The 11,811-nt window shown below is 42.5% G+C and overlaps 1 protein-coding gene across 1 annotated transcript; it reads right to left on the reverse strand.

Annotated features, from left to right (window-relative positions):
- Window positions 1-9,592: 9,592 nt before the first annotated feature.
- Window positions 9,593-10,384, reverse strand: KPLCE (KPRP N-terminal and LCE C-terminal like protein). Its single transcript, XM_058660929.1, has 2 exons — window positions 10,288-10,384; window positions 9,593-10,242 (listed from the first exon to the last, which is right to left on the reverse strand). The coding sequence occupies exons 1-2, from the start codon at window positions 10,382-10,384 to the stop codon at window positions 9,593-9,595; spliced, it is 747 nt and encodes a 248-aa protein (XP_058516912.1).
- Window positions 10,385-11,811: the final 1,427 nt, after the last annotated feature.

Below are 11,811 nucleotides of genomic sequence, written 5' to 3' on the forward strand. Positions count from 1 at the left end.
GAAGAGACAACTAGAGTGGAAACCTTCTACATAATTAGGAAAATGATAACAAAAATAATAAAGGCAACACAGTGATAGAAGGTAACACAGAGAACTGTGTCTACTTCACACAGCTGAAGTGACATGCCACTCTCAAATTAATAATTCTGGGGCTAGCACCATGGCATAATAGGCTAATACTCTGCTCACTGTGCTGGCATCCCGTATGGGCACTTGTTCCTGTCCTGGCTGCATCACTTCTGATCCAGCTCCCTGCTTATGGCCTGGAAAAGCAGTGGAGAATGACTCAAATCCTTGGGTCCCTGCACCTACGTGGGAGAGTCAGAGGAGACTCCTGGATCCTGATTTTGAGTTGGCTCAACTCTGGCAATTGTGGCCATTTGGGAAGTAACCAATGGATGGAAGATCTCTAATTCTGTGACTCTGCCTTTCAAATAAAAATATTTTTAAAGCAAATTAATGATTCTAATTGCTGTGACAGCTTAGGGGAGAAAGTCATTTTTAAGGGCTGCAAAAATTTAGATTTACTTTTAGATGAATTTTGACTAGTAAAAATTACAATGGGATTGATAGTAGTGGTGGATACCTGATCTGAGTCCACTGGACTCTGCCTTGCGTGTAAACAACTATGTCAGGTAAATTCAGTTAGCCTGAAAATGTCCTCTATTTCTTACAAAATTAAGGATTAGTTTCTTCTTAAATTATGTATTTCCCAAACTTGCAAATAAATCTAGAACAGTTTTATTTTGAAAGTCAGAACTACAAAGAGGGAAAGGCAGATCTGCCATTCACTGGTTCGCTCACCAGACTGTGCCAGATTGCACCAAAGCCAGGAATCAGGTGCCTCAGGCACGTTCTCCACAGTGAATAGAGACCCATCCGTCACTGCTTTCCCAGGCTACTGAGTGGGAGCGGGGTAGAAAGTAGAGCAGCCAGACTCAAACTGGAGCTCATACGGAATGATGACATTGCAGGCTGTGGCTTTACGCACTACACCACAATGCTGACCCCAGAAACAGTTCTTTTAAAACTCGAAGTTTGAAATAGAATTTGGTTATGCTTGCTATAATGAAGACTAGCTCACCTTTTAAAATTTGGGAAGTGCTTTTGAAAAGTGTTGAGACTTCTCCTTTCCTAAAAAGTGAATCATAAAGACGTTCTGGTTTGATGCAGCATTTGTGTAAGGCAGGTCACAGCCCTGAGCAGGGGCACACGGTACACAGAGTGGGCCTCCACAAGTGAATGAGTCCAAAAAGTAAGAAGTTTTATTAAGTGAAACTCTTCTCTGTGCATCAAGACTTTTCAGGCTATTAGGGAACTACAGATGACTGAAGTCAAGCGGTGTACTTACAATGCTAGGTTTCAGACAATATATGGTATCTTGATGTATTTGAACATGGGAGCCTATTTTGTGGTAGCTTTATAGAACTCATTCTGCATAGTACAAATTTAGAACTCTGATGAAGCCTTTGGATCCCAATAGGGGTAGACTGTATTATCTGGATAAACTATATTGTACTACAAGCAACTAAAATGGTAGCCGATGTTGTGCATAGCAGATACAGTTGCCACCTGTGATGCCAGCATCAAACATGGATGCCAGATCATTTCTCACCGGTTCCACTTGCAATCCAGCTCCCTACTAATAGCATGGGAAAGCAGCAGAAGATGGACCAAGTGCTTAGGCTGCTACCACCCACATGGGATCTCTGATGGAGTTCCTGGCTCCTGGCTTCAGCCTGGCCTAGCTGAGGTCATTGTGACCATTTGAGAAGTAAACCAAAGGATAGTAGATCTCTCTCTCTCTCTCTCTCGCTATCTCGCTCTCTCTCTTTTTCCTCTCCCCTTCTTCTCTCTCTATGTGTGTATATGTGTTTCCCTCCCTTTGTACCTCTTACTTTCAAATAAATAAATAGATCTTCAAAAAGCAGGGTGAAAATAACTAAGACAATTTTATATATACATATATAAAATATTTATTTATTTATTTATTTATATGAACACACACCTATGGATATATGTGTGTACACACATATACAATATCTGTGTATAGGTACAGATTCGATACTCTCTCATGTTTGTGTGCATAGCTGTGTCTGTGAGATCCTGCATGTGTATACACACACACACACATACATGTTAGTTATGAATAGAAATTATCAGGCAAAAACATAAGTAAAAGAAATAAGAGAGAGGGCTATGGTAAGCTACTTTTGCCTTAAGGATTAAAATCAAGATAACACTTTGAGTTACCTTGTCAGAGCTCAGGTACCCAACAGGGTCAGCCTGAGCTGGCTCCCAGGGAGGCTGAACCCAAGACTCTGGCTGCTGGGACAGCTAATGCCACTCCATCCAAGCCTTTGGGATTAGAACTAGAGACAGAAACATCCTTAGAGCAAAGGATCTTAGTGGTTTGGTACATTATCAAACACATAACCCCTCACTGTGTTCTGCTTGGCTGGGTCCTGCTCATCTCTGGCTTGTCATAGGTTGTGTTGCCCCTAGCATCCTACTGCTACCTACATTACACATCTTTCCTCTACGTTTCCGCGAGGTGTTACTCACTGTACTCATCATCATCTTACACATGTTGTTTGACATGCAGGCTCAATCAGAAGACCATGGCCTGCTCAAGGACAGGCACCAGGCCTTCTTCATCTTGGTATTCCCCACACCCAGCCCTGAGTATACAGTGTTTGCTTCATCTGTCCTTACTCAGAGTGATTAAACCTTCCTGCCAGTGCAGAAACCCAGGAGGAGAGTCCCAAGTGCATAAGGCAGTTAACTCCTGAGATGAGAGGCAAGCCACACCTCCTCTAGGGCTGTCCAGAGCCAGCGCTTTTGTTTGTTTTTTAAGATTTTTTAAATTGGAAAGGCAGATTTACAGAAAAGAGAGAAAGATCTTCCATCAACTGGTTCACTCCCCAATGGCTGCCATGGTTAAAGCTGAGCTGATTTGAAATCAGGTGCTAGGAATTTATTCCAGGTCTCCCATGCAAGTTTAGGGTCTTGAAGAAAGATTTTATGATTATATATCTATATCTATATCTATCTATCTATCTACACATATATATATATATATATTTCTCTCTCTCTAAAGTGAAAAAAAGCACATAAACTAGATTTTTGCCCTGTAGTCCTTAGCTATCATTACAATAGTACTTTTTAAAAGACATAGACAAGTAAAAGAAGCATTAAGTGAAGAGAAGTTGAAGATAACACTCTAAGAAATCAGATTCTGAAATTTCTTGTGGAACAAAATCCCTCCACGAAATGAGAATTCAAGTTCTTATAGTTGGAGGAAGAATCATACCCAGGTTAACACTGAAGTAAGGCTTGGGTAAAGTCTGACCTACCATTAGCGTGTCCTCAGACAAGTTATTTAGCCCTTAGGAGGCTCAACATTCCAGCTATAAAGTAAAGGCAATGATTCTATCTCCCATTTAAGCAATGAATGAAACACAAACATTCTTCTAATAAATGCACAGTAATTGTGTGCTACATGCCAGACAGTGTTCTTGGCATGGGGTACACAAATAGTCCATAGCAAACACAAGACCCCTGAGTTCACTCCAGGATCGTTTCATTCTAATAAAAAAGGTAAAACAAGAGGAAAATGAACAAGTAATACAGTATTAAATAGCAAAAAAAAATGTGAGGAAGAAAAATAAAGTAACACATGGTGAGAAGTGGGGCTCTAACATTGTCTGAGTGTGGTCAGAAGTGAGGTATGTGAATTCCTTAGCACTATGACAACTCAACAAACCATAGACAGTATTCACCTTGGGTTTTTTCTGTCTGTAAAATCCATAGAAGCTAAGCCCATGAGTCTTCTCCTGTGTTCCCTGTGTCATCAGACTGGATTCACACAATACAGGAAATCACCCATCGGACAGACATAAAATAGGGAGGAGACATTCCTTTCTTTGGCAAGTACATGTTGAGTGCCACCCTGTGCTTGGCTTCGATAAGCTAAGAAGGCCTGGTTCCCAGCTCTTCCAGAGTGAGCTAGTATGCTGTGATGAACAGTTTTCTCAGCAGAGTATCTACGTGGGCTGCACACAAGGCTACTCAGGTACGGCTTTTCTCAGCCTTCTGATGCTGTGCATACTATTCCACCCCCTCTGCTCCCACTGTGGCTCAGTCCACCCCAACACTCAACTGTGTTACACAGCAGATGTGATAATCAGGTCACCAGCTACCATCAGCTGGGTGGAGATGCTTACACGGATGGCAGGGAATGCTATCTGATCATGATGTTTCCCAGTCAACTTCTGTCTAAGGACCTAGTCTGGAGTCCCTCTTGTGGTCATGCACTGATTCCAAGAGAGGAACTGTTAACCCAGATGCCTCACTTCCTATACTCGTTTAAGGCAAGCAAGTAGCTGCACATCAAAGCAGTACCCTATTTACAACATCATCTGCACTGAGAGGAGGATTCAGAGAATTGAAGAAAAGACCATGAGAGCTGGAAAATGCATGCAGGGATCAACTCACACCACCCAGCCTCATTTTAGAGAGGAGGAAAATGAGCTGCAAAGAGGTGAAGTGGCTTGTTCAGTGTTACAAAGAGAATGGGGACAGAGCTGAGAAAACAGAGGCATTGGAGAAACAGTGAGACAATAGCTATTTGTAATGTCAGGTTACTTCTTTTCATAATTTGATCTATAATTAAAACCTTCTCTTGCTGTGTTTTGTTATAGAATTAAACATTGAAAGTCATAACACCCTGTCAACACTGTATCTGTTGTGATGGCCACTCTCTTTCTTTCTAAGTTACCTTTCATGCTTACTAATACAGTCCTTCCAACCAAGGGTAGAAAAAGGCTTATCAGGTTGTGTACTTCAGATGTGTTTGGCACTGTTGTACATGGTGTGATGACACACAGCCTCTGAGTGCAGCACCCAAGTAACACATCTAGGGTCATAAAGACAGCAAACAGATCTACCTGGCTCAAAAGTCCAGATGTCACCTCAGTCCTACGTACAGCTACCTTCAAACTTGCTCAGTAGTTCAGATCAAACACTTCATTACTTTAATAAGAGAACAGCACAAATAAAGTACTGACCCAGGACCCAGCATAAAGTACTCAGAGTAAATAAGTCACTTATCTCTGTCCTTCCTTTTAACAATCATGAATCAATACTTTGCTATTGTTTATTCTTGTGGCTATATGTTCATACACAATATATGTAAAATATGCATGTAGGAATTAAACATTTAGGTTACATGGCTATATTGTTAGCAGTTTCTTTTGGGAAGCTATATAAATATATAACAGCCTTATCTATCAATGGCTTTGGACAAGGCATTGTCCTGGAAGAGAATACATTTTAGAAGCTTTCTTGTTCAGGAATGATGCAGTGTAGCAGGGGCAGACTAATTGCCCACCTGTAGCATCAGCATCCCATATGAATGCTGCTTTATGTCTTGGATGCTCCACTTCTGATCTAGCTCCTTGCTTATGGACTGGAGAAAGCAGTGAAGGTTGGCTTAGGTCCTTGGGACCCTGCACCTATGAGGAAGACCTTGGAGAAGCTCCTGGCTCCTGGCTTCAGATCAGCCCAACTCTGGCCATTGCAGTCATTTCGGAAGTGATCCAGAAGATGGAAGGTCACCCTCTCTCCTTCTCTCTGTAAATATGCTCTTCAAATAAAAATAAATAAACCTCAAGAAAAGGTTGGATTCTACACGGTGGACATTTTTACTCAAGGAAAAGTTTGGCAAATGTGTTCATCCCCGATCCCAGGACATCAGCGCCTCAGGCCATCCAAGCATTTTCTTTCCAGTTTCTCATGGGATTGACTCTGTAGTCTGGGCATGCCGTTGTCCCTAAATCATTCAGTGGGAAAATCTGGATTATGTTACGCAAGACATGGTTCATCAAGATGTCTTACATTATTTAAAAAATGAGCTATGGTAGAACATAAATTTTTCTGTAGGGTGAACATTTTGGAGGCCATGTCTCTGAACTATCAGTTGTAAAACTAAAATGGCCAATATTAGTGTGAAAATGCCTACACTAGGAGACAAAGATCACTAACTGCTGGCATGTGAAATCCTATGACCCAAGTTCACAGATATGCCAACTAAAACCTACACATGGTAGGTCTGGGAGATGGTGGTGTAGAATAATGCTGTTGGAAAATCATTATAGAGTGTCTCTAAAAATACACTCTAAAAATGTAAATTCCGTTTGACAGAGAAAGATGAACTTTAAGAGCCACAAATCATTTTATATCACCTGTGTGAAGTCTCACTGACGATTCTGTCCTCAGCGGTGCCACAAATTCATCCTGCCTAACTGCGTCATTACTCCCTCTCTCGTCAAATTCTCTCCTCCCATAGAGCCCTACCTGTGCCCTGGCCTCTGCAAGATAACTTATCCCCTTGCTCCGTAATCAACTCCTACTGAACCTTAGGATCAAGCTATACTTTCTCAGCTGAACAAGTAAAATTTCATGCTGTAGAGTACTATATATCCTTTTGTGCTAGCTCATGGCTTTATAGATGCATTTTAATATTTGTTTTATTATTTGGCTATTCCGTGTGTATGTGTGTGTGTATGTGTTCACTTGCGCGCACGTGTGTTATAACCTCCAAACTCCAAAATAATAGAGGTAATACCTGGAGTGAAATAAATGTTAAATAGCTATCTAATACCAGATGAGAGAGAGCATGAAAACCCAACATAAAAGTTGCTCCTGTGGCTCTTCCAAAATGGCCAGGTTTTTGAGTGTTCCCCAGTCTACAAAGCTTGTGTGACAGAGAGGTCCTCCCTCCCAGGTGCCAGACTTCACTTGGAGATGCTTCTCCTGGGTGCAGTGAAAGCCTGGAGTCCTTAGCTGCTTCATCTCTTGACTGTGTCTTTTTCACAAGTCCTCCTAGCACACATCTGGGTCCTCCCAGAGGTTTCAGTTTATGGAAAGCTGTTTCTGTTGTACACAATCTCACATTTTCAAACCCAGTCCCTTGCTTCGTGGTTCTTTGGAATTTTGTTTTCAAAGGTGTATGTCAATTCCCTGGGATTTAGCTGATAGTTCTACAGCCTGTTCCTTGAGCAGTATTTTGTGTGTTTTCCTGGAAGTTTGTTAAACTTCAATCTAAAACTTTAAAACATTTGAAAAGAGCATCAATAGCAGCTCATGTAATAATAACAGAAATGGAAAAATAGGAAAACCAGAAGAGAGAGTGAGCAAAGATACAACAAAGGGTGATTAGATGGCTCTTTGTAGTATAGAGATATTAAAAAACAAGTAACAAAAATATAGTTACATGAATCAGCACAAATAAATTTTATTTATGTCCCCTATTAATTGTTTTAAGATTCATTTATTTTTATTGGAAAGGCAGATATACAAAGAAGAGGAGAGACAAAGAGGAAGATCTTCCATCCAATGGTTCATTCCCCAAGTGGCTACAATGGTCAGAGATAAGCTGATCTGAAGCCAGGAGTCCAGAGCCTCTGCCGGGTCTCCCATGTGGGTACAGGATCCCAAGGCTTTGGGCCATCCTCGACTGCTTTCCCAGGCCACAAGCAGAGAGCTGGATCAGAAGCAGGGCTACCAGGATTAGAACTGGCACCCATATGGGATCCCAGTGCATTCAAGGCGAAGATTTTAGCCCCTCCCTAATTTGCTTCCACTCTTACTCCCTACTTCCTAAATAATAGTTTTACCTCTTGAGCTTATAAATATTTTCCTCGTTTGTATTATACATCAATAAAATGGGATAATGAGAGCAGACAGAAGAGGTTTTTTTGTCTGGGTAAGTTTCTCTGGAAGAGAAAAGGTCAAGATTGGATAAAACACAAAGAAAATTGACAAGGAAGCAATAGATTCAAACCATCAATATACGCTGTATCAAGAGCTGAGTTAGAAGGAGGAGAACAGAAAAGCAGGCCAGGGGAGAAAAAGTCAAGGAAGCCTTCATGTACAGATACTAGAGAGCATTAGGAGAAATCTAATGAGGGTCTCCTGAACAGTTGAAGAGGACATATGGCTGGGTGTTTAGCCGTGGGTTGTAAGTTGCACAATGGATTCACTATAATACATGGTATGTCAGTACTGAGACAAGGTTAGCGGGTACCATTCTCTTCAGACACTAGAAGATCCAGACAAAGATCTGGATAAACATAATAAAAACTGATCAAGGCCATCCGTGGGAAATAGCTCAGAACTGGAAGTTGAATTTTAATTTCATTATGAATTTCTGCACTATTTTTACATAGTTCATGCTGATTGTATATTTTAAGAGATTTATCTATTTATTTATATTGGAAAGGCAGATCTACAAAGAGAAGATACAGAGAGAAAGATTTTCTGTCTGCTGGTTTACTCCTCAAGTGGCCACGATGGCTGGAACTAAGCCAATCTGAAGGCAGGGTCTCATGGTCCTGGACAAGGCTCTTCCCAGCTCTGAGTGTCCAGTGAATAGGCTGCAAGTTTAATCATCTGGATGGGTGAATGAAAGATGACCTGAGGAATGTCAGGTGTTCAAATATCCAAGAGCAGCAAAATAGTCAAGATGACTTTCTGCTGATGCCTCTTCTAGTAAACCACAGACTGCTTAGAAACACGCCATCCCTTGCTCTTATCCATCCACTCACCTTTGCAACCACCAAGTATACTGGCCCCCCAACACAAGGCCTTTGGGGTTGTTCTGAGTGAGCAGTTACCCTTTATACTTATTTTTATTGCATGCATTATAGAGTTGCTAATTATGAAAATTTGCCTCAAACTCTCCAGAACCCTTCACACAATGGATGAGGAAGTGACAATAAGGAGGGATGACTGAACTTAGGTGCTCATTCCATGAGGCCCATCTTCTGATTGGAGAGCCTTCACTCACCACCAGGTGAACCTGTAGAATATCTACCTGATTCATAGGAATCCTAGCCTCTTTCTTCATGCTTCTACCCTCTGCTCTCAAAAAAAAAAAAAAAGAATCCAATTAGATGAGAAAGCATAATCCATAAAGCTCACCCTGGGTTCAAGCCACTTGGCTGTAGCAGGGCTGTCATCTATGGATGTTCCCAGAAAGACAGTATTTCACACACCTTCCCACAACCAGAAAATCAAGGTCCAAATTTGTGTGAAGCCCAAATGTCACCATGACAGCCGCATTGTGACCGAATACTATCTTCAAAAGAAAGGTAGCCCCTGATGCCTAAGTCTCTTATCTCAAACCCTGGTAATTTGTGTAGGGAAGTTTATCCACAGCATTCTGGAAGTCCTGGGAATCCCAGACTGGAAGTTCACTTAGTTAAGTGCTCCTATTTACATTTATGCAGATCTTACTCTTAGGTAAGAAGAAAGAGAGAGAGAGGCATGAGAATTTTTGATGGTTAAATGTAAACATGCGCCAAATAAATAAACAGGAAGTCACTGTGAGTTGCATTCAAAGCTTTATTCTTGCCAGAGTTTGGATTGCGCAATCTCTGGCAGGCTGCCTTGATGGAAAAGCAAAATAGGGAGTGAAGCGATGAGGTTCTATGTCCCTAGGAATAACAGAAACCAGGTCAAGGACTGATGAGCATTTTGAAAGTCATAGCAGGGTAGCCAGTTCTGCAGCAGGGCTATCCGTCTGTGTTTAACAGCAGCAGTCATCTTCATCACCATCATCACAGCATGCGGGACCTCGGGAGCGCATGGGGATAATTCCCAAGCAGCAGCACCCGGAACCACCACACCCAGAGCTGCAGCATCCAGAACTTCCACACCCAGAGCTGCAGCATCCTGAATCTTCACAGCAGCCAGAGGATCCCGTGTTGCAGCTCTGAGGTCTCTGGACCCAGCGTCGCAGGGGACTCACTCCAAAGGTCCGAGGAGCCAGACAGCAGTAGCTGGTGGAGCACGGAGCAGAGCATGGATCTGGAGCACAGCCCTGGGAAGTTGAGCCACCTGCAGGAGCTTGAACATAGTAACTCTGGCGAGTAGTTGGGTATTGGACATAATATGTCTGCGTCTGGCAGGGAGCTGGGCATTTCACATAAGTTGTCTGGCATGGTGTTGGACACTTCACATACGTCTGACAAGGAGCTGGGCACTTCACATAGGTTGTCTGGCATGGCACTGGGCACTTCACATATGTCTGGCAGGGAGCCGGGCATTTCACATAGGTTTGAGTCTGGCATGGAACTTGGTACTTGACATAGGTTTGAACTGGGACTGCAGCTGGATAGTTCACATATGTTTGTGCTGGAGCCAGAGACAGTCCTGTAGCAGAGCCTACAATGGGACCTGGAGCAGAGCCCCCAGCAGCGCCCGCAACATAGACAGTTGTGCCTTTCGCAGAAGCACCATTGGTACCTTGAGTAACTCCCAATCCCGAACCTTTCACACAAGATGGAGGGAACTGTGGTTGCTTCTGCTGGTCACACATATTGCTATGACTTTGCAAGGTCTGAAAAAAAAATGTCAACAGAGCAAAATGACTGAGATTTCCAAGGAAATCTATAGCATTCCCATTAGATAGATCTGTCTGAATGCAGTGACGTTTTTGAGAAAAATCAAGGTAAGTAAGTAGGATGAACTGAGTCAGACAATTCAGGCTTAATTTCCAAACGTTTACCTGATTGTTGCCAGACATCTCACTGCCTACCTCTGTCCTCAATTTTGTCAAAGAGCAGGGATTGAAAAACTGATGTCTGCGTGTTTCTTCTTCGTTCTTAATAGTGTCTGCATTGTGAATTATCTTTGGGAAATTTCTCTTCCACAGTTGATTTCCCTCTGCCACGTTTTGAAGCAGAGTGGTTTCCTTATTCTTCCATCCCAGACAAGTGGCACCCTGTATGTTAGTAGGTCCTTAACCAACAGGAGTCTCAAGCTCAACCCAACAGCGAGCAAAGGTCAAGCTCTAAATTGAGTAAGTTTCACCATTTGTTCTTGGATCAACCCAACCATCAATGTGCTTAATTAGCACCCAAACCCAAGAGCAGATGGCATGTGCATGCTCAGAGAATGGATGAGGAACCTAGTTCTCTGAAATTTCTTCCTACGCTGGTTTCCAGTTCAGCTCTCACCTCTTCCTCTCCTGTCATTCCCCAGGCTCTATACTTCTTCCCACCAGCAGTTGTTGTTAACCTCCATCATGAGTACCCCCAGTGCTTATTCCTGGCTCTCCCTTCAAGCCTTGGTTCTTTACTCCAACTTCACCCAGGCTGTTTCTTACCATATGCTTAGACTTACCTTTGTTGCTGGCAGGAACAGGACTGGAATAAGTCAATGATCTGAGGAATTGGCAGGTGGGGAGACTTTTTATAGGGCAGCAGTGAGGCAATTTAATGGCATCTAAATGAAGCACCGGAGATCACGCGGATAAGGGCTGGTGTTGCATTGGTGAGATTCCTCCCCAGTATCCCTGCCTCTTCACCTAGACGTAGGGCATGCCTCTGCTTGACATTGAGTTCTCCCAAACATCAGATAAATGATTCTTCTTCATGAAATAGGCCCACCTTTTTCCCCTAGAATTTGTGAATTATTTCTGAAGGATCTGTCCCCAAAGAAGTATTTCTACATCTTGTAGGTCTTGAAGGGTTTATCCAAGATGTGGCTAGTTCCTCAATCTTTCATATACTTTACTGAAAGCTATATTATGTCTTTTCCATCTACACTCAATATTGTTTCTGGAGGCCCCATGATGGCTTTGTAGTTATGTAGGCTGGTCCAATGGCCTCTGTTTTGATTTGGCAGCAAGTCCCCCAAGAAGCAGCTTGTTTTATAGATTATCGGGTTTGGTAAACTTGTCTGAGAAATTGGGTGGGTGCTTCATAACCCTTGAACCCAGGTTCTATATTTAGACTGTCTCTT

The sequence above is a fragment of the Ochotona princeps genome, chromosome 2, assembly GCF_030435755.1.
Source record: "Ochotona princeps isolate mOchPri1 chromosome 2, mOchPri1.hap1, whole genome shotgun sequence".
NCBI lineage: Eukaryota > Metazoa > Chordata > Mammalia > Lagomorpha > Ochotonidae > Ochotona > Ochotona princeps.